The following is a 23763-nucleotide window of genomic DNA, read 5'->3' as shown; positions in this document are numbered from 1 at the left end:
CCTGTTCTTCCTGACCAATTGACCTGACCAAAACAACTTTAGTTCGTGCTTATAGTCTTGGGGCCAGAGTTTTGCCTCTTCAAGTCATGTGGTCAGCAAAGATTCTAGGTCCTATTCATCATGGGTTGCCTGGCCAGACAGTGATGTCATTCTGTGGCAGACAGACGGTGACTTCCTCATCACCAAGGCCCATCCATTAGCAGGTCTGCGGCACTGCAACTAAAACAGCCCCAGGAAGTCTCTCCTGGAGAGATAGAGAGACTGGGGAAATATAGGGAAAGCAAAAGAAAGAGAGAGCAGGGACATTGTCTGGGGCGCATATAATGTAGCTAGGTGTTGGACTGCAAGAAATGTAGGCCCCATAGAGAGGGGAAGAGAGATGGATGGATAAGAGTGCGAGATTAAGAAAATAGTGGGTTTTCTTCTGTTCATCTATTTGGAAAGAGAAATGAGAGCTGGATGATGAAAGAGGGGCTGGGAAAGGAGGAGGTTATTGAGCGGAGTGGTCTTTGTTAGGGCTTGTGAAAAAAGTTAGTAATTTAGCCAAAAGGGAAGAAACTGTTTCCAATTACACAGAGAGAGAGGAAAGAGAGAGAGGGGAAGAAGGAGAGGGAGGGAGGGAGAGAGATAGAAAGGGATTTGTGGGGAGGAATATGCTGAGGTTGTTTTTCATACTGAAGAATCAGCTGGGAAAAGAGTAAGTGCACACACACACACACACACACACACACACACACACACACACACACACACACACACACACACACACACACACACACACACACAAATCCCCACAAACACACGTCTGACAAGTTCACAAGGCATGGAGGTAGACTCGTACACATAAAACATGTACTGTGCATTTACAGTGATATACTCAGCACACAATGGAAATACCCCCTCCAACCGCCATCCTGTTGGCCTGCTGTGTGTCTGGCAGTTCAGATGCAGTTGGAATTCCAGATGTTGTTAATGGAATTCTTCTCCATCTCTGGCTTCCAAATGTGATTCAACACTCCCTCTCTCTTCCCATCCCAACCAAGTGAGCCTCATGACTCTCTCCCCAGTTCAAAACTCAACTCCACAACACACTGTCTCCAGCAGATGGAAAGTCTGGTCGACCTAAATAATTTTAACACAATAGGAAAATACACTACCTCATCAACGTAATTGCCCAAACGTCATGCTTTAATCATAACATTGAATATGTTAACTAAAGTGATTTCCTCTCTCTCTCTTATGCACAAATCAGTTTTTTGTCAAAGGCTCATTAGCTGTTAGGAGACGCCTTAGCCAGTTGCTTCATGATTTGATTGATTGCTCTATTGGCTGATATAACACACACACACACACACACACACACACACACACACACACACACACACACACACACACACACACACACACACACACACACACACACACACACACACACACACACACACACACACACACACACACACACACACACCACACACACATACACACACACACACACACACACACACACACACACACACACACACACACACACACACACACACACACACACACACACCTGTACACACACACACACACACACCCTTCCTCCCTATAGCCGAGATATGTTTTCGTGCCATGAACGCCATAGGGTTTACACAATCCTCTTCATTCCTAGTTTCATTTAATCCTTAGACATAGTCTTTGTTTTCCGACCCAGTTTCAGGCCTGCCAGTTGCCAAGCACCAGTAAGAGAGTGGAGCTTTTGGGGAGTAAGAACCCTGGAGGTAAAGGAAGAGTGAGTATGGGACCAGTTGCCGTACGATGGTAAGGTGGAGCAATATGGAGAGTAGGTAAGCAGTAAGGGTGAATGATTACAATACCAGGGTGATATTGAGCTTCAGTTAGGATTTTACTTGCGTAAGTTGTTTACGAAGTCATTTGTTAAGGAGTGCCTCTGAGTGTAAATTCCTGTGTATGTCTGTGACTGACCAATTAGTGCTGAAACAAAAATAAAGAGCACATATTACTATGCATTTTTAAAAACATTTTATTTAAAGGATTAATGTGAAAAAGACAGGCACAATCTTATTCAAATACTTTAAATACAGTAGTTATAATTATTATAATTATAAAAATGAATATCATTATTATTGTTCTAAATACTAGTAAACCTTTGCGTCCCTGAAAAATAAAAACAGCACCATGATTTGAGAACTGTAAACAAGTGCAATGACAAAAAGGAGTCATTTTCATATCTTCTATTTATTGCATTGAGATGGAAAAACAATCAAGTTTCACAAAATAATATCCCCATCCCATTCCCTTTCCCTCAAATCAAATATACATTTAAGGCCACTTTCAAAACGTAGTTCCCTGTCCAGCAGGACATTTAATGACAATGTACACAAACACATTCTATACATGGAGAACAAAAAACAATAGTACTAGACATAATAATAATGACAACATCATTGATAATAATAATAATCATAATAATAATCATTAAAACACTGCATGACATTAAAGAATATTAAGGACTGTCGTGGAATTATTCTAATCAGAAGGAGAGACTTTTACATTTCGTCAACTTTATTATTGAATTATTGCAGTAATGGAGCTTGTCAACGAGCCCCACGTAGGTGATTAAGCGAGAGCCCAACCAGCAGGACTAAGTCCATCCTTCTGGATGTTCATGACAAATCACAGGTGTATAGAATGGGTCACAAGGTTAAGATTCATATGAAAGATACTAATAATTCACAGCAAACAATATTTGCTGTAAAGAGTGTTCTCATTGTGTAGAAACCAGGGTCTGGCCCCCCAACTCCATAGTAGGTGCCAGGTGCACCGGTTTGTGTCAAGAACTGCAACAATGCTGTTTTTTTTAAAATGCTCAACAGTTTCCTGTGTGTATCAAGAATGGTCCTCCATCCAAATGACATCCAGACAAATTGGCACAACTGTGGGAAGCATTGGAGTCAACATGGGCCAGCATCCCTGTGGAACACTTTCAACACCATGTAGAGTCAACATGGGCCAGCATCCCTGTGGAACGCTTTCGACACCTTGTAGTCTATTCCCCGACGAATTGAGTCTGTTCTGAGGGCAAAGGGGGTAGGGTGCAACTCAATATTAGGAAGGTGTTCCTAATGTTTGGTAAACTCAGTGTTTATCCCCTCTCTCTCCAGACCGTTCATAGTTCATGTGATATAACTGAGATACTGTATATGAGGCAACACTTAATAGGTGAATGGCTTTGACAGAATCTAGCATCCTCTACTAACATGGAGCAGAACATCACATGACGTTGGTTGTATTCTTTAACACAATAGGTGCTGGAATGGATGGATGGAGGCACTGCACATAATTATGTTCAAATAAAGCTGAAATTTACCAGGACACAAACACTGACAACAGCAACTGAAAAACAAAATTTAAAAAGGCTAAACAAACAGCGATGAGCTGGCGTCAACAACCACAATGAGAGAACAGAAGAGGGGGGAGAAATAGAGGAATAGAGTGGGAGTGTAAGAGCAAAAGGAATCTATTCCATATTTAAGTTGGCCCCGGTAAGGAATATCTAAGCTACAGCTAACAAATATATCTTGCTCTGGCTAACCTTCGCTCACAGTCTACAGATCCCTTTGACTTTAGTTCTCAAATTTTTCTCCCTCATCTCCACTTGCATTTCCCTCTGTTTGCTCTTTTCTCTCCTATACAGTCCCTCTCAACTCTTCAACCTCCTCTCGTTCCTTCTCTCTCCCTCTCCTCCCCTCTACACCTTGTCCAGTAGTGAGCGTTGACAGTAGAGGAGACGGCGTGGGGTGCCGTACCTGCGGAAGAACAGCAGTGCCCCCAGAGTGAGGATCACACACGCCAGCAGCATGAGGGGAACCACCACCGCCGCCACCACGCCCGCCCCTCCGCCAGATCCTCCCTCCTCCTCGATGATGATCACCTCCGTCTCGTCTCTATCCTCCTTTCTGTCTTCCCGGTCTTGTCCTCCACCCCCTCTCCCTCCGTCGGTCTTGGGGTCCTCCTCTGGACAGCCCATCCAGTCCTTAAGAGCAGACTTGGGGTATCCAGGCTCAACACGAAGCTTCTGGTTGTTGAACTTCCAATACTTATTGGCTTTGTAGAAGTAGGTGTGTCCTGAGAGACAAATACAGTGTGGAGATAAAGATGAACAAAATAAATCCAGAGTTGGAATAACTTTTTTCCTCTAGATTAAAACAGAAAAAATACCAACTGCGCGCGTGCATGCACCCACACGCACGTACACAAAAACACACAGGATGGTTACCTTGGTCTCTGCTCATGATGCCAGCTTTAATATTGTCTGGGACGCCCTGCCACACACTGATGGGTTTGGGGTATTCAGGGTCCACAGAGCGTGAGTCCTCATTGTACCGATAGTACCTAACATGGGGAGAGATAGACATGTTTCAGTTCAACGTCAGTGCATCCGCATGTCTCCAAACCTCTGGTCTGTGCTGACATCACACCTACAGGCCTATTACTCTTCCAAAGAAGTGGTTTCTCAGCTGGTGTGCTCTGGGTTATGAGATGTAGGCTAAGTGAGCCACTGAAAGACAAAACCTGCCGGAGACAGACGTTCTGGTTCTCTTAGCTTGGCCTCTTGAGCTCAGCCGGATAACTGATATTCAGTGAGTGAATAGTATCATTGTAGCATTTCTTTGTTTCACATTGATGGTTTTAGTTCTCCATTTAAAAAGTCAGAACCACTTATTTGGGAAATTTGCTATCATCGAATGGCCAAATAGGGCAATTCATGACAGAGAAATATGTTTTCAACGTTCTTTAGCCTTGTACGCTCCACTCCACTCTGTCATGTAATGTTGACCGAAACAAATACACAGAGACAATCAGATGCAAAAAGACTGACTTGTGTCCTCTGAAGAAGTATGTCTTGCCGGTGGGGGTGTAGAAGAGAGCAGCGTCTATTTTGTCTTTGGGTAGACCACTTCCAATCTCCTTCAGAGGCTTGGGGTAGCCATCCTCCAGAAGAGACTCCTTGAAAACCCAGTGCCTATCTCCTACACAGAGTGAGAGAGAGAATCTGAATGAGTGGTTTACCTCAGTAATGATATCTAATTTAATGTGAATAGTAGACTATGTAAATATTGTGACGGAACCTTAACAGAGGTTGTAATGTTAACAGAGTAAAGTCAAATTTACCTTTGAAAAATACAAAATTGCCATCATCCCTTTCATAAGCAGCATTGATGTTTGACGGCAGGCCCCTCCAGAAATGGCCTATTGGCATTGGGTACCCATCCAGAACCGCGTTGTTACGGACTCTCCAGAACCACTTATCCTGAAGGAGAGAGAGAGACAGGGTTAATACCTCTACAAACTAAATATACATGTACAGTGGGGCAAAAAAGTACTTAGTCAGCCACCAATTGTGCAAGTTTTCCCACTTAAAAAGATGAGAGAGGCCTGTAATTTTCATCATAGGTGCACTTCAACTATGACAGACAAAATGAGAAAAAATATCCAGAAAATCACATTGTAGGATTGTTAATGAATTTATTTGCAAATTATGGTGGAAAATAAGCATTTGGTCAATAACAAAAGTTTATCTCAATACTGGCTAGGCCACTCCAGGACCTTGAAATGCTTCTTACGAAGCCACTCCTTCGTTGCCCGGGCGGTGTGTTTGGGATCATTGTCATGCTGAAAGACACAGCCACGTTTCAACTTCAATGCCCTTGCTGATGGTAGGCTTTGTTACTTTGGTCCCAGCTCTCTGCAGGTCATTCACTAGGTCCCCCCGTGTGGTTCTGAGATTTTTGCTCACCGTTCTTGTGATCATTTTGACCCCACGGGGTGAGATCTTGCGTGGAGCCCCAGATCGAGGGAGATTATCAGTGGTCTTGTATGTCTTCCATTTCCTAATAATTGCTCCCACAGTTGATTTCATCAAACCAAGCTGCTTACCTATTGCAGATTCAGTCTTCCCAGCCTGGTGCAGGTCTACAATTTTGTTTCTGGTGTCCTTTGACAGCTCTTTGGTCTTGGCCATAGTGGAGTTTGGAGTGTGACTGTTTGAGGTTGCGGACAGGTGTCTTTTATACTGATAACAAGTTCAAACAGGTGCCATTAATACAGGTAACGAGTGGAGGACAGAGGAGCCTCTTAAATAAGAAATTACAGGTCTGTGAGAGCCAGAAATCTTGCTTGTTTATAGGTGACCAAATACTTATTCTCCACCATAATTTGCAAATAAATTCATAAAAAATCCTACAATGTGATTTTCTGGATTTTCTTTTCTCATTTTGTCTGTCATAGTTGAAGTGTACCTATGATGAAAATTACAGGCCTCTCATCTTTTTAAGTGGGAGAACTTGCACAATTGGTGGCTGACTAAGTACTTTTTTGCCCCACTGTATATACACACAACATCAAAGCTGATTTCAGCTATATATCTGTAATTAAGTACCTTGAACACAAACATTTCTCCTCGGAGGATGGCGATGGTGTCAAAGTGTCCCTCACAGATGTCAGGACCAAAGCCAGGGTTGTATGGGGTGTGAGTGGGTTTGGGTGGGTGGTTAGGGGAGCGTGGGTTAGGTGGAGGAGGGCGAGGGCCACCACCTGATCTACCACCTGCAGGGTAGCGGGAGATGTAATCCAATGTTATCCTCTACTACTATCATTACATAGGCCCTTTTTTTGTGATCTGATAAAAATGAACTATGGGCCCTAGTTACAGCATAGATACAGTAGAACAAGTATCAGTAATGATAATGAATGATAAAGCATTTTCTCTTAGCCTTTGCTCACCATAGATTTGCTGTATTCCCCTGAGGTCATCTTCAGGCAGCTGGAAGTTCTCGGTGTCCATCCACTGGTAGAATGGAGCCATGATGGCAGAGGGGTCGTTGGAGTGCTCCAGGCCAAGAGCATGACCCAGCTCATGTACCGACACCAGGAACACATCATTGCCTAAGACCAACAGAACCATGCCAATACCATAACACAGTATCTGAGAAAGAAGGTACCATGTCATCACCATCACATTAAATTGTCCCATGAAATTCAATCTTGTATAACAATAGCTTAAGCATGTATAGCAAAAGCACTATTCAAATGTAACTGACTAGAAACATCTAAAGTATTGACACCCTATTACTATGGTTTTAAATAGCAGGCCTCTCTCTCACCATCAAAACTAAAAACTAAAAAAATCTGTAGATCATTCATCTCCCCCACACAAACATGCCCTGGAGATAAGTTCAAAACACAAACACGTTGGGGCCTGTTGATGGTGTGTTTTATGGCCTGCTGCTCACAACTGCCCGGGGAGCATGGTAACTCCCAACAGGTTAAACTGGTTTTCCTGACATCGGGAATCAAACATGAATTCCCGTCATAACGTTCCTCTTCCAAACACTCAAGATCACTCACCTGACAGATCACTGTTGCCGACCGTCCAGGGCTCTGCAGAGTCAAAGTGAGTGTCTCCCCCTATGCCGTTACCGGGGAAGTAGGCGTGTGCCAAGAAGCCCCCCTCGCCATCGAAGGGACTGGCATCACCATGGAAACCCTCACCGAAGAAGAGCATGATGTCTGCCATGTCCACCACCCTGTCCCGTATGTGACTGTAGGGGATCTCCCTGAAGCGTAGAGGGGTCACATTTTCCCACACCTTGAAGGCCTTCCTGATAGCCTCATTGGTCTCATATTCCCCCACCTTAGGGGTGTAGTTCTGTATACTGAGATATGGAGAGAGGGGGCACCATTAGAGAGACAAGAGAACAGTTTGTGAAAGGAGGAAGATGGAGACAGGGGGAATAAGAGAGGAAACGGTGATACACTTTACTTGGTATATTAAGTCACTGGGGAATTTCTGAAAATCTGGTTGAGGTGAGGGGAATTTACAGTATGACTTGACATGACCATATGGGTTGTGAGGGTTCTTTTCATTTTTACCCTACACATGCACTTAGAGTTGGAGGGCTAACCTACCAATAGGTGAGATCGGTCTTGTCCCATTTCAGGCCCTGGATAGCATAGCGCTTCTTTCTTAGGTTGCTCTTCAGCACAGTGCCAAACTTGTCTGGAACTCCACAGCGCGGCCGCTTCATCGCCCTGGCAAACACAATTCAGGGACCGGTCACACAATGCCCAGTAGAATCTCTATCTTGGAAACAGGTCATTGATTAATTTAACTTTGAATCAGTGAGTTAACACAGGTAAGACCATGCGTTTTCCTTGCCACATGACCTGACCAGAAGAAACTCTAACAAATAGGGTAATATGGTACTGAACCTGCAACAGTTTAGCATGAAAGGGACTCACTCTAAAGTGTTATTGTCGATAGAGCCGGTGATGGTCAGGCCGTAGAATCTCTGCATGGCTGTGATGGCCGTGGTGATGGAGTAAGGGGAGCGGGAAGCATGTGTCCGCAGGTCACCTGGCGGCAGGTAGCCATATTGCTGCAACCACACCTGAAACATGGAGGTTGTACTGTTACAACATGTCTCAAATGGGTGAAGACTTAATATACTATGAATAAATCAACATCTGTTGAATGTCTTCAAATAAGACAGAGTGGGCTCTGGTGTTGATATACATTTCACAATGACATAAATAACGAATAAGCTCTAATTTAGGTTTTCATATGTTTTGGCTTGCAGGAGAAGCACAATGTCCACAAACAGGTGCTGGTCATTCCAATGGGTAAGTATAAAAGTATTCAAACATCAACACTACTCTTCAGTGACTGTGTCCAGCCAGCCCAATGGGACTCTGATGTACCCACAAAGACAGCTCAGATTTCACTAAAGCCCTTGTAGGGAAAATTCAAAATCCTGGTAGACAAAGACTGAACAGTGAAACTGAAAACACTCTGTTGGTAAAATATTTCCACATTGTAAGTTATGAACTATAGTACTCTGGTGTCTTTTTCATTGCGTTTGTGTGTACATGGCGAACATGGTCTCTATTGGACTACAGAACTATCGTTTTTGATTGAGACCATGCTCCAGATATATGTCATAATTGTTTATGAGATTTTTTATTCCAGTCGGGCCTCTGCAGTAAGTCCTTACATCCCTAAAGGTCTAGGGTGGCCTCGCTTTCCAGGCTTGTTCTTGTAAGATTACAGTGTCTGGCTGCACTAGAGAAGGTGCCGAATTATTATATATCTGACCTTACTTTCCCCTGGAAACTTATTAAACTCTGGTGCCTCCCTCTTTCTATTTGGAGCAGAACCCGTAGCTGGGTCCCAAACCTCTCCCACACAGTTTCAGCTCTGCCCTTTCTCTCCCCCCCAAACAGGAGTTGGAGGTAGTGAAAGCTGATACTTCTCTGATATTCTTTACCGAACACATCCTGACTTGAACATTGTCAATAAGCTAGCACACAGCCAGGAAGTGTTTTTCACAACTCTAAATACAATTTGTTTGATTGTATGTTTGACCTTCAACTATTTAGTTATTCACAAAAGTAGACTAACCTCTTCAGTTGCATTAATGTCAGTCTCTATTGAAACAGCACAGTCAGTCAGTCAGTCATTTTACTGGGAATTTCTCTATGATCCCATCCAAACCTCAAAGTCAAAACCTCTCCCCCCTACCCGTCTCTCTGTCCTCTTCTCTCCCCACTCCTCCTTCCCCTCTCCCTCTCTTTTCTAATATGGAAAACCCAAAGGCCTGAGGGTAAATTATTGTGAACAACCACACCCTGTGCACAGTCATCACAGTCATCGTTACTATAGTGTATGTAACTTCCTGTTAGGTTGGTGTCCATGTTCCAGGAACATAAAGAACATTACAACACTTTTAATTAACTAGTAATGATGCCATTTCAGCATTTTCTCTATCAACAGTAAAATGTCAGCAGTTTTATTTTACTAGTGGAGGCTCCTCAGTGGAGGACCATGCTCCTCAGTGAATTTCATATAAATAAAAATCGTGAAACATTAAACAAGTTCTCATTTTTAGAACAATACAAAATATATTCACATCACCAAATAATTTATTAAAACACACTGTTTTGCAACACTCTGTAGGGTAGCAACATGGTATAGCCGGAGGACAGCTAGCTTCCATCCTCCTCTGGGTACATCGACTTCAATACAAAACCTAGAAGGCTCATGGTTCTCACCACCTTCCATAGACTTATACAGTAATTATGACAACTTGATAAGCTGAAATTCGGCTTGGCCCCTAAGACCCTCAGAAACTTTTACAGATGCACAATTGAGAGCATCCTGTCGGGTTGTATCACTGCCTGGTATGGCAACTGCACCGCCTGGTACGGCAGCTGCACCTCCCACAACCGCAGGGCTCTCCAGAGGGTGGTACAGTCTGCCCAACACATCACCGTGGGCACACTGCCTGCCCTCAAGGACAACTACAGCACTCAATGTCAAAGGAAGGCCAAAAGGATCATCAAGGACATCAACCACACGAGCCACGGCCTGTTCGCCCCGCTACGATCCAGAAGGCGAGGTCAGTACAGGTGCATCAAAGCTGGGACCGAGAGACTGAAATGCAGCTTCTATCAAAAGGCTGTTAAATAGCAATCACAAGTCGGCTTCCACCTGGCTACTCAACCCTGCACCTTAGAGACTGCTGCCCTATATACATAGAGATGGAATCTCTGGCCACTTTAATAATGGAACACTAGTCACTTTAATCATGTTTACATACGGCTTTACTAATTTCATATGTATATACTGTATTCTACTGTATGCTAGTCAATGCCACTCCGACATTGCTCGTCCTAATATTTATATATTTCTTTATTCCATTATTTTACTTTTAGATTTGTGTATTATTGTGAATTGTTAGATACTACTGCACTGTTTCGCTACACCCACAATAACATCTGCTAAATATGTGTATGTGACAAATAACATCTGCTAAATACGTGTATGTGACCAATAACATCTGCTAAATACGTGTATGTGACCAATAACATCTGCTAAATACGTGTATGTGACCAATAACATCTGCTAAATATGTGTATGTGACCAATAACATCTGCTAAATATGTGTATGTGACCAATAACATCTGCTAAATATGTGTATGCGACCAATAAAATTTGATTTAAACGTCCAGAGGACGTCCTCCAACCTATCAGAGTTCTTGCAGCATGAACTGACATGTTGTCCACCCAATCAAAGGACCAGAGAATGAATCCAGTACTGAAAGCATAAGCTACAGCTAGCTAGCACTGCAGTGCATAAAATGTGGACAGTTGTTGACTTAAAGAGAGAGAAATACAACAGTTGAATAGTTTTGAACAAATGTATTTATTTAAAAATGAAGGAGAGGCAAGAGAGAGAGAGAGCTTACTATATTTCAAAGTATATATTTTTTTCAGAGAGAGAGAGAGCTATATTAGGTTGTATTTTTTACAACATTCACTTAGCTAGCAAATGCAGCTAGCTAGTTTAGCTTACTCAAACACCCGGCTCAAACAGAGAGGGATGCTATGTTAGTTAGCTGCCTATGACTATGCAAAACTAGAACTTTTCCAAGTCAGGGTAAGCTTTTGGCTTTATTAATTGATTACGACAGTGGCCCGCTGGTGTAACAGCTAAACTGCATTGACTGAACTGCTTGATTGTAGCGGGTTTACTAACGCGTTAGTTCTAGTAGCACTAGACTATGACGCTCTAGACTATGACGTGACAATGCTGTAGGATGTGTGTAGAGGTCAGCGGTCATGATATGAAGGTTTGGCTTGGAAAGGTTTTCTCGCCTGGTCACAGACAGCTGATGTGTTCTGCACTGAAGTCCACAAGCAAAGGGAAAAGGGGAGAGGAGGAGCGCACATAGATAGTTGCGAGAAGGAATTATATATACAACGAGCAAAGTGATCATGCTGTGTGATCAGGGGTGTATTAATTCCGCTGATTCTGTTGAAAAACGTGATTTCTCAAAATTCTCTAGACACGTAGGCGTGCTTGGAATGGAGGGGACTAATCTCTCTCGGGGAGACCCTGTTCTCTGTGTTAAGACTTAATATGTGAAAGAGGTCTTTCATCATGAAAAAGAGGGATGGTGAAGCGTGTAATTAATGGATTATGATAATAGAAATATAATGTAGGTGTGAGGACATGTCTTAGAGGAATAGTTTGTTTCAGGACAAGATTCAATTATATGCTTGACATAAGGCCACAGCTGCTCTTTCTGAGGCCACTATACCTTTCATTCTAGTCTTCTATCTAGGTCTTTCATAGTGTGTGTTGTTGTTAAACTGTATTTAAAATGGATGTATGTGCGAGAGAGCCATTGATCAACACTGAATACTTGTTTCAATGATAAGCCTAGTGAGTCCCACTCCTCCCATCCATGGTCCCATTGGTGGGTCCACAAAGAACAGTCTTTAATTAAGTGTTCTTCAATAAGGGTATACTACTCCTAACTCTTGTCGTTTTGATCACTGAAGCCTAGAGAGTGAGTGGGCAGTGGGCAGTTATAGTGGTCCCTTTATTTGCTTTAGTTAGTTGAGTGAGTAAGACCTAGTATATAGACATTTTCCATGAACAAAGTAATAAATGAATAGCCCTAGGCTTTTTAGAGGCAAGGATATGACTTCCCTGACCTTAAAAAGACTTACATGAAATTTGGCTCGGTTCTCCAGATTACTGATCCACTTAGTGTGTCACAATGACTACCAACAAACACAACAACAGAGCATGAGAAAGAAGCCTCATAGCTCATAGCTAGATACACAATGATCTGGCCCATACAAGACATTTGGCTTAGGAGCCACAGCACACAGTATTACAAATCACAACACACACATACACTACATGGTCAAAATATGTGGACACCCCTTCAAATTTGTGGATTCGGCTACTTCAGCCACACCCATTGCTGACAGGTGTATAAAATCGAGCACACAGCCATGCAATCTCCATAGACAAACATTGGCAGTATAATGGCCTTACTGAAGAGCTCAGTGACTTTTTACGTGGCACCGTCATAGGATGCCACCTTTCGAACAAGTCAGTTTGTCAAATTTCTGCCCTGCTAGAGCAGCCCCAGTCAACTGTAAGTGCTGTTATTGTGAAGTGCAAACATCTAGGAGCAACAACTGCTCAGCTGAGAAGTGGTAAGCCACACAAGCTCACAGAACGGGACTGCCGAGTGCTGAAGTGCGTAGAGCGTAAAATAATATTCTGTCCTCAGTTACAACACTCACCTCCGATTTCCAAACTGCCTCTGGAAGCAACGTTAGCACAAGAACTGTTTGTCGGGAGCTTCATGAAATGTGTTTCCATGATCGAGCAGCCTAAGATCACCACCATGCGCAATGCCAAGCATCGGCTGAAGTGGTATAAAGCTCGTCACATTGGACTCTGGAGCAGTGGAAACGCGTTCTCTGGAGTGATGAATCACGCTTCACCGTCTGGCAATCTGACAGACGAATCTGGGTTTGGCGGTTGCCAGGAGAACGCTACCTGCCACAACTGTAAGTTTGGTGGAGGAGGAATAATGGTCTGGGGGTGTTTTTCATGGTTCGAGCTACACCACTTAGTTTCAGTGAAGGGAGATCTTAACGATACAGCATACAATGACATTCTAGCCCTGACCCGAACCCCATCGAACACCTTTGGGATGAATTGGAACGCCGACTGCAAGCCAGACCATCGCCATATTAATGCCCCTGATTTTGTAATGAGATGTTCGACGAGCAGGTGTCCACATACTTTTGGTCATGTAGTGTATATCATAAGAATCAATAAACATAAATGTGTCTGGGTGGTGTTACAACATTATCGTCATAAATCTTCTATGTGGATGTTACTGATAAACCTCCCTGACCACTGACTCGTCTCTACATGCACATAGTGTGTATGGGATTCCAGCTGTCTATGCAAACAGTCCTCTAGCCAGCATCAACAAGACTGAGCAAAAGAAGCAGCTCAGTTGATAGAGCATGGCACTTGTAACGTCAGTGGTAGTGGTTTCAATTCCCACCACCCCCAATATGTAAAATGACTGTAAGTTGCTTACGATAAAAGTGTCTGCTAAATGGCATATATTGTTATTATACAGTGCCTTGCGAAAGTATTCGGCCCCCTTGAACTTTGCGACCTTTTGCCACATTTCAGGCTTCAAACATAAAGATATAAAACTGTATTTTTTTGTGAAGAATCAACAACAAGTGGGACACAATCATGAAGTGGAACGACATTTATTGGATATTTCAAACTTTTTTAACAAATCAAAAACTGAAAAATTGGGCGTGCAAAATTATTCAGCCCCCTTAAGTTAATACTTTGTAGCGCCACCTTTTGCTGCGATTACAGCTGTAAGTCGCTTGGGGTATGTCTCTATCAGTTTTGCACATCGAGAGACTGACATTTTTTCCCATTCCTCCTTGCAAAACAGCTCGAGCTCAGTGAGGTTGGATGGAGAGCATTTGTGAACAGCAGTTTTCAGTTCTTTCCACAGATTCTCGATTGGATTCAGGTCTGGACTTTGACTTGGCCATTCTAACACCTGGATATGTTTATTTTTGAACCATTCCATTGTAGATTTTGCTTTATGTTTTGGATCATTGTCTTGTTGGAAGACAAATCTCCGTCCCAGTCTCAGGTCTTTTGCAGACTCCATCAGGTTTTCTTCCAGAATGGTCCTGTATTTGGCTCCATCCATCTTCCCATCAATTTTAACCATCTTCCCTGTCCCTGCTGAAGAAAAGCAGGCCCAAACCATGATGCTGCCACCACCATGTTTGACAGTGGGGATGGTGTGTTCAGCTGTGTTGCTTTTACGCCAAACATAACGTTTTGCATTGTTGCCAAAAAGTTCAATTTTGGTTTCATCTGACCAGAGCACCTTCTTCCACATGTTTGGTGTGTCTCCCAGGTGGCTTGTGGCAAACACTTTTTATGGATATCTTTAAGAAATGGCTTTCTTCTTGCCACTCTTCAATAAAGGCCAGATTTGTGCAATATACGACTGATTGTTGTCCTATGGACAGAGTCTCCCACCTCAGCTGTAGATCTCTGCAGTTCATCCAGAGTGATCATGGGCCTCTTGGCTGCATCTCTGATCAGTCTTCTCCTTGTATGAGCTGAAAGTTTAGAGGGACAGCCAGGTCTTGGTAGATTTGCAGTGGTCTGATACTCCTTCCATTTCAATATTATCGCTTGCACAGTGCTCCTTGGGATGTTTAAAGCTTGGGAAATCTTTTTGTATCCAAATCCGGCTTTAAACTTCTTCACAACAGTATCTCGGACCTGCCTGGTGTGTTCCTTGTTCTTCATGATGCTCTCTGCGCTTTTAACGGACCTCTGAGACTATCACAGTGCAGGTGCATTTATACGGAGACTTGATTACACACAGGTGGATTGTATTTATCATCATTAGTCATTTAGGTCAACATTGGATCATTCAGAGATCCTCACTGAACTTCTGGAGAGAGTTTGCTGCACTGAAAGTAAAGGGGCTGAATAATTTTGCACGCCCAATTTTTCAGTTTTTGATTTGTTAAAAAGTTTGAAATATCCAATAAATGTCGTTCCACTTCATGATTGTGTCCCACTTGTTGCTGATTCTTCACAAAAAAATACAGTTTTATATCTTTATGTTGAAGCCTGAAATGTGGCAAAAGGTCGCAAAGTTCAAGGGGGCCGAATACTTTCGCAAGGCACTGTATATACAGTTGAAGTCGGAAGTTTACATACACTAAAGTTGGAGTCATTAAAACTCGTTTTTCAACCACTCCAAAAATGTATTGTAAACGAACTATAGTTTTGGCAAGTCAGTTAGGATATATACTTTGTTCATGACACAAGTAATTTTTTAAACAATTGTTTACAGACAGATTATTTCACTTATAATTCACTGTATCACAATTCCAGTGGGTCAGAAGTTTACATACACTAAGTTGACTGTGCCTTTAAACAGCTTGGAAAATTCAGAAAATGATGTCATGGCTTAGAAGCTTCTGATAGGCTAATTGACATCATTTGAGTCAATTAGAGGTGAACCTGTGGATGTATTTCAAGGCCTACCTTCAAACTCAGGGCCTCCTTGCTTGACATCATGGGAAAATCAAAAGAAATCAGCCAAGACCTCAGAAAATAAATTGTAGACCTCCACTATTATTATTATTATTTACCTTTATTTAACCAGGTAGGCAAGTTGAGAACAGGTTCTCATTTACAATTGCGACCTGGCCAAGATAAAGCAAAGCAGTTCGACAGATACAACAACACAGAGTTACACATGGAGTAAAACAAACATACAGTCAATAATAAAGTATAAACAAGTCTATATACAATGTGAGCAAATGAGGTGAGAAGGGAGGTAAAGGCAAAAAAAGGCCTTGGTGGCAAGGTAAATACAATATAGAAAGTAAAACACTGGAATGGTAGTTTTGCAATGGAAGAATGTGCAAAGTAGAAATAAAAATAATGGGGTGCAAAGGAGCAAAATAAATAAATTAATTAAATACAGTTGGGAAAGAGGTAGTTGATAGGGCTAAATTATATGTGGGCTATGTACAGGTGCAGTAATCTGTGAGCTGCTCTGACAGTTGGTGCTTAAAGCTAGTGAGGGAGATAAGTGTTTCCAGTTTCAGAGATTTTTGTAGTTCGTTCCAGTCATTGGCAGCAGAGAACTGGAAAGAGAGGCGGCCAAAGAAAGAATTGGTTTTGGGGGTGACTAGAGAGATATACCTGCTGGAGCGTGTGCTACAGGTGGGAGATGCTATGGTGACCAGCGAGCTGAGATAAGGGGGGACTTTACCTAGCAGGGTCTTGTAGATGACATGGAGCCAGTGGGTTTGGCGACGAGTATGAAGCGAGGGCCAGCCAACGAGAGCGTACAGGTCGCAATGGTGGGTAGTGTATGGGGCTTTGGTGACAAAACGGATTGCACTGTGATAGACTGCATCCAGTTTGTTGAGTAGGGTATTGGAGGCTATTTTGTAAATTACATCGCCAAAGTCGAGGATTGGTAGGATGGTCAGTTTTACAAGGGTATGTTTGGCAGCATGAGTGAAGGATGCTTTGTTGCGAAATAGGAAGCCAATTCTAGATTTAACTTTGGATTGGAGATGTTTGATATGGGTCTGGAAGGAGAGTTTACAGTCTAACCAGACACCTAAGTATTTGTAGTTGTCCACGTATTCTAAGTCAGAGCCGTCCAGAGTAGTGATGTTGGACAGGCGGGTAGGTGCAGGTAGTGATCGGTTGAAGAGCATGCATTTAGTTTTACTTGTATTTAAGAGCAGTTGGAGGCCACGGAAGGAGAGTTGTATGGCATTGAAGCTTGCCTGGAGGGTTGTTAACACAGTGTCCAAAGAAGGGCCGGAAGTATACAGAATGGTGTCGTCTGCGTAGAGGTGGATCAGAGACTCACCAGCAGCAAGAGCGACCTCGTTGATGTATACAGAGAAGAGAGTCGGTCCAAGAATTGAACCCTGTGGCACCCCCATAGAGACTGCCAGAGGTCCGGACAACAGACCCTCAGATTTGACACACTGAACTCTATCAGAGAAGTAGTTGGTGAACCAGGCGAGGCAATCATTTGAGAAACCAAGGCTGTTGAGTCTGCCGATGAGGATGTGGTGATTGACAGAGTCGAAAGCCTTGGCCAGATCAATGAATACGGCTGCACAGTAATGTTTCTTATCGATGGCGGTTAAGATATCGTTTAGGACCTTGAGCGTGGCTGAGGTGCACCCATGACCAGCTCTGAAACCAGATTGCATAGCAGAGAAGGTATGGTGAGATTCAAAATGGTCGGTAATCTGTTTGTTGACTTGGCTTTCGAAGACCTTAGAAAGGCATGGTAGGATAGATATAGGTCTGTAGCAGTTTGGGTCAAGAGTGTCCCCCCCTTTGAAGAGGGGGATGACCGCAGCTGCTTTCCAATCTTTGGGAATCTCAGACGACACGAAAGAGAGGTTGAACAGGCTAGTAATAGGGGTGGCAACAATTTCGGCAGATAATTTTAGAAAGAAAGGGTCCAGATTGTCTAGCCCGGCTGATTTGTAGGGGTCCAGATTTTGCAGCTCTTTCAGAACATCAGCTGAATGGATTTGGGAGAAGGAGAAATGGGGAAGGCTTGGGCGAGTTGCTGTTGGGGGTGCAGTGCTGTTGACAGGGGTAGGAGTAGCCAGGTGGAAAGCATGGCCAGCAGTAGAAAAATGCTTATTGAAATTTTCAATTATGGTGGATTTATCAGTGGTGACAGTGTTTCCTATCTTCAGTGCACTGGGCAGCTGGGAGGAGGTGTTCTTATTCTCCATGGACTTTACAGTGTCCCAGAACTTTTTTGAGTTAGTGTTGCAAGAAGCAAATTTCTGCTTGAAAAAGCTAGCCTTGGCTTTTCTAACTGCCTGTGTATAATGGTTTCTAGCTTCCCTGAACAGCTGCATATCACGGGGGCTGTTCGATGCTAATGCAGAACGCCATAGGACGTTTTTGTGTTGATTAAGGGCAGTCAGGTCTGGGGAGAACCAAGGGCTATATCTGTTCCTGGTTCTAAATTTCTTGAATGGGGCATGTTTATTTAAGATGGTTAGGAAGGCATTTTTAAAAAATATCCAGGCATCCTCTACTGACGGGATGAGGTCAATATCCTTCCAGGATACCCCGGCCAGGTCGATTAGAAAGGCCTGCTCGCTGAAGTGTTTCAGGGAGCGTTTTACAGTGATGAGAGGAGGTCGTTTGACCGCTGACCCATTACGGATGCAGGCAATGAGGCAGTGATCGCTGAGATCTTGGTTGAAGACAGCAGAGGTGTATTTAGAGGGGAAGTTGGTTAGGATGATATCTAAGAGGGTGCCCGTGTTTAAGGCTTTGGGGAGGTACCTGGTAGGTTCATTGATAATTTGTGTGAGATTGAGGGCATCAAGTTTAGATTGTAGGATGGCTGGGGTGTTAAGCATGTTCCAGTTTAGGTCGCCTAGCAGCACGAGCTCTGAAGATAGATGGGGGGCAATCAGTTCACATATGGTGTCCAGAGCACAGCTGGGGGCAGAGGGTGGTCTATAGCAGGCGGCAACGGTGAGAGACTTGTTTTTAGAAAGGTGGATTTTTAAAAGTAGAAGTTCAAATTGTTTGGGTACAGACCTGGATAGTAGGACAGAACTCTGCAGGCTATCTTTGCAGTAAATTGCAACACCGCCCCCTTTGGCAGTTCTATCTTGTCTGAAAATGTTGTAGTTTGGAATTAAAATGTCTGAATTTTTGGTGGTCTTCCTAAGCCAGGATTCAGACACAGCTAGAACATCCGGGTTGGCAGAGTGTGCTAAAGCAGTGAATAGAACAAACTTAGGGAGGAGGCTTCTAATGTTAACATGCATGAAACCAAGGCTATTACGGTTACAGAAGTCGTCAAAAGAGAGCGCCTGGGGAATAGGAGTGGAGCTAGGCACTGCAGGGCCTGGACAAGTCTGGTTCATCCTTGGGAGCAATTTCCAAACGCCTGAAGGTACCACTCTCATCTGTACATACAATAGTGCGCAAGTATAAACACCATGGGACCACGCAGCCGTCATACCACTCAGGAAGGAGATGCGTTGTGTCTCCTAGAGATGAACTTACTTTGGTGCGAAAAGTGCAAATCAATCCCAGAACAACAGCAAAGGACCTTGTTAAGATGCTGGAGGAAACAGGTACAAAAGTATCTATATCCACAGTAAAACCAGTCCTACCAGTCCATAACCTGAAAGGCCACTCAGCAAGGAAGAAGCCAGTGCTCTAAAACCACCATAAAAAAGCCAGACTACGGATTGCAACTGCACATGGGAACAAAGATCATACTTTTTGGAGAAATGTCCTCTGACCATCGTTATGTTTGGAGGAAAAAGGGGGATGCTTGCAAGCCCAATAACACCATCCCAACCGTGAAGCACGGGGGTGGCTGCATCATGTTGTAGGGGTGCTTTGCTGCAGGAGGGACTGGTGCACTTTACAAAATAGATGACATCATGAGATAGGAAAATTATGTGGATATATTGAAGCAACATCTCAAGACATCAGTCAGGAAGTTGAAGCTTGGTCGCAAATGGGTCTTCCAAATGGACCCCAAGCATACTTCCAAGGTTGTGGCAAAATGGCTTAAGGACAACAAAGTCAAGGTATTGGAGTGGCCATCACAAAGCCCTGACCTCAATCCTATAGAAAATGTGTGGGCAGAACTGAAAAAGCGTGTGCGAGCAAGGATGCCTACAAACCGGACTCAGTTACACCAGCTCTGTCAGGAGGAATGGGCCAAAATTCACCCAACTTATTGTGGGAAGCTTGTGGAAGGCTACACGAAACGTTTGACTCAAGTTAAACCATTTAAAGGCAATGCTACCAAATACTAATTGAGTGTATGTACACTTCTGATCCACTGGGAATGTGATGAAATAAAGAAAAGCTGAAATAAATAATTCTCTATACAATTATTCTGACATTTCACATTCTTAAAATAAAGTGGGGATCCTAACTGACCTTAGACAGGGAATTTTCACGAGGATTAAATTTCAGGAACTGTGAAAAACTGAGTTTAAATGTATTTGGCTAAATTGTATGGAAACTTCCGACTTTAACTGTATAAGAAGTAACATTTTTAAAACATCCCACTGATGCCAAAGTCATTTGAGCATTAGCCAATTTGTCTGCATATCTTAATAACAGAGAATCCTCTTCTCAAAAGCAAAAACAAGAAGGTCAGTCTAATATACTTAATTACGTTATCATTATGATAAGGTTATAACTAAGACCCTGAGTATTTCCTGGTCAGGTTGTGTGGTCAGGAAACTGGGATGTAGACTCATTGCCATGTTACTACCCAGCAGTGCTGCTTGCAGATGTCTACTAAGTGTATGTGGCCTATGAGTAACATCCGGTCACACTGTGTATTGCCTAATTACATCATTCATAAACCTAAACCACTTTGTTCCGAAATTGCATCATCACAATTACTTATTTTCGGTTCCTTTTCATGTGGGTAGTACCCCTTCCCTCTTTTTCTCTCTCTCCTTCCTTTGGCATTTAGTCATCTCCCACTCATTCACATTTCCTTGAGACTGGTTCCCTCTTTGTACTGACTAACACTCCTCCCTTTCTCCCCCTCCCCCCTCCATCTCTGTGTCAGTCACTCTATGTGTTGTCATGGTCAGGCTGCAGTGAGACTAATTCAAGAAAAGAGGAAATCCCATACCCACTTCCTATCTCTCCCTGAGGCCACAGGATATGACACACCTGCCTACCTTCCATGACTGGTACTATGGTCTTCACACAGCTGCTTTGTGCTTTCTGCTAAATTGGCAGTCTAATCTAGGTCAATGTAGTTCAATTATTCTTTACATTTGCACAGCTGGAAATACAATCCAGGCACCTACATTACGCTAAGATTACAGTTAATGCGCCCGCAGTCAGATTAAAAACATCAAAAGGGCAGTGATGAAGTCAGAGCTTCCTGGGACATGATCTAGCTGACTGCATTGTCCTAAATGGCAGAGGGTTATGTGCATAAGGGTTTAACATCATGGTAACTTCCTGTAGTCGAAACAGGCGAGTCCTCCTCCACTGCTGAACACCAGACTATCATATCCTCAAAGGAAGCCCTTAAAACTCCCCTCCCCCAGTTCAACCCTAACTCAGGACTGATGTCAACAATTATCTCTGCATCTCTTTGAACTTGGATTCTATACTGCAACTATAGCGCAACTCTAAATCCCCTCTCCTTTCAGAAAGTGCCTCTGTACCTGACCACAATACAGAGACCATGGTATTTCTCCCATTTGCCGCCTTCTTGTCTTTTTCTTTTCTCATCTCATCTTTTTTTGCAGCCTCAGCATTCCTAAGTGTTGTCATGCAAGCCATCACCATTGTGGCCTGCTTCCTTTGGCTGAGGTCAGATCAATTCCACATCCACCCAGTTTTACTGTAAACTGTAATCTTGGATATCCTCGACCGCACTCAAAGATTGCGGAAGTAAACCATATATTATTATTATTATTATTAAGCTTTTGAAATTGTACAATCATGAAAGGGATACTATTATATTCCGATGTATCTCCTTGCCTACCATACGTATACATAGGTGGCTGGTGTTTGTGGGACAAGAGGCGTAACAATAAACATGTCAGACAAGTTATTTCCAAAGAATTCTTCCCAGAACAGTTAAAACGGAATTATATTTGTCAAATGTTTGATATATCTGAAACCAAGTAAATAAGAACACAATATTTGTCTTTACCTACACCACCCAAGGCTAAAGAGAACCATTTTAATATTCTAAATGATATTTATCTGTACATTTTTATGATTGAATTTCAATGTAGTTGGTAATGACTGTACATTTTGTGTAAATGACATTGGAAGTAAGCCGTCCCGCTAGGTTATGAATATGTGCAATACAACTTCGATCGGAAGTGACTTTTTCGTAACAGGCGAGGAGAATTTAGGCAGCAGGTTAGGATAATTAGATCAAGTTTAGGAAAAGGTTTAAGGTTAGCTAAAATGCTATCCTAACCTACTACGAAAAGTATCTTCCGGTCGTAGCTGCACTCGATATAGTCACAGGCGTAGTTTTACCTACAGTCTGGCATCCCAGACTTGGGAAATTATTTCCACTTTTTTAACAGTAGGGACTATTGCTTTATAACAGATGAAATCATCATAATGCAAATTGTTTAAATAATGCATATTTGTTGCATATATTTAATAATAATATATGCCATTTGGCAGAACTTTTGTCCAAAGTGACAGTCATACTTGCATGCATACATTTTCAATAGGGCAACATCTCCCGTTATTTGTTCTTTGACCACTCACCTCGTGTTTTATATCTTGTGGTGCCGCTCCTTGTGCGCTCGGGTCCCATGCCAACACGAGAAACAGCAGTTGGGCAAACGCCTCTATCCAGAGTGCCATTTCACTACACCCGTCCAAAAAGCCCCTGTTCCTCTATGACTTTTGCCTGATTCTTCAAGTAGGTATTTGTCAACAAATTTCAAGAGCCTACTAGACTACACATATAGGAAAAATGCTTCCAAATGCAAAATAAGGTGTCAAAAATATTATTATCACTTGCATCCTATGTCGAAAATATACATATTCAACGTAGCTTGCTTCTAAAGATTAACTTAATTAAAGAAAGAGGTGCGACGGGTTGCATCAATGATTTGGCATCCCAACGTTTTAACGCTCAATTTCCACTCTAACTATAATCGACCTACTAGTTTATCTTTGTCCGCAGTACTCAACGTTTTATCTAGTTCTTTGCATCTCCCCCAAACTTGTCCTTGTGATATGTTGATTCCTCTCTCACACAGCTACAGATGTGGTAGTTTGAGAGTCCCTCTCGAGGCCTTTGCTGGAAACTACTAAAACCTCCCACTTTAACATGGGGCTTTCCCTTCTGCCTTGGCATGAATGGGCATGGTTAATTTAGCTGATGACCTTCGCAGAGATGTTGGGCAAATGGTGCCCAGTCAGCCTCTGTAGGCCAGTGGCTGTCGGTAACTTTTAAGATAAGGGAGGACGATTTTTTAAATGAACATGGCTTATTTCTATTACAGCATATTCCATTCACCCAGCTCAATGTAACATCGATAGGTTTGGGCTACTACATGATACTCAAATTTTCCATACACCCATCATGAGGTTGCTACATCCTATCCTATGAATGAAAGTATACAACATAGGTGCACAGGTCCAGAGGAAAATTAGGTGACAGACAGTGACACATTCAATACCACCTTGCAATCTCCTGCCTAGCTGATCAAGGGTGTAATCATTAGTCTAACAGTTGCCAACAAGAGTTTCTATT

General features: G+C 42.8%; 1 protein-coding gene across 1 annotated transcript; it reads right to left on the bottom strand.

The window, feature by feature from the left end:
• Positions 1-2216: 2216 nt before the first annotated feature.
• LOC110530599 (matrix metalloproteinase-14) lies at positions 2217-23320 on the bottom strand. The gene is made up of 10 exons (XM_021613808.2): positions 22767-23320; positions 8311-8459; positions 7978-8100; positions 7417-7724; positions 6793-6954; positions 6449-6615; positions 5182-5320; positions 4889-5039; positions 4286-4401; positions 2217-4134 (listed from the first exon to the last, which is right to left on the bottom strand). Exons 1-10 carry the CDS (start codon positions 22863-22865, stop codon positions 3758-3760), a joined length of 1791 nt encoding a protein of 596 aa, XP_021469483.1. The 5' UTR covers positions 22866-23320; the 3' UTR covers positions 2217-3757.
• Positions 23321-23763: the final 443 nt, after the last annotated feature.

This window comes from Oncorhynchus mykiss, chromosome 8, assembly GCF_013265735.2.
Source record: "Oncorhynchus mykiss isolate Arlee chromosome 8, USDA_OmykA_1.1, whole genome shotgun sequence".
In the NCBI taxonomy this organism is placed as follows: domain Eukaryota; kingdom Metazoa; phylum Chordata; class Actinopteri; order Salmoniformes; family Salmonidae; genus Oncorhynchus; species Oncorhynchus mykiss.
The sequence above is the reverse complement of the archived record's forward strand: the minus strand, read 5'-3'. Positions and strand labels throughout refer to the sequence as shown.

Excerpts from the sequence above, each read along its gene's own strand:
- LOC110530599 (XM_021613808.2), bottom strand. The coding sequence starts at position 22,865 with ATGGCACTCTGGATAGAGGCGTTTGCCCAACTGCTGTTTCTCGTGTTG. Across the intron at positions 6,955-7,416 it reads CGGCAACAGTGATCTGTCAG|GCAATGATGTGTTCCTGGTG; the intron begins GTGAGTGATCTT and ends TGTTGGTCTTAG. Across the intron at positions 4,402-4,888 it reads TACTTCTTCAGAGGACACAA|GTACTATCGGTACAATGAGG; the intron begins GTCAGTCTTTTT and ends TCCCCATGTTAG.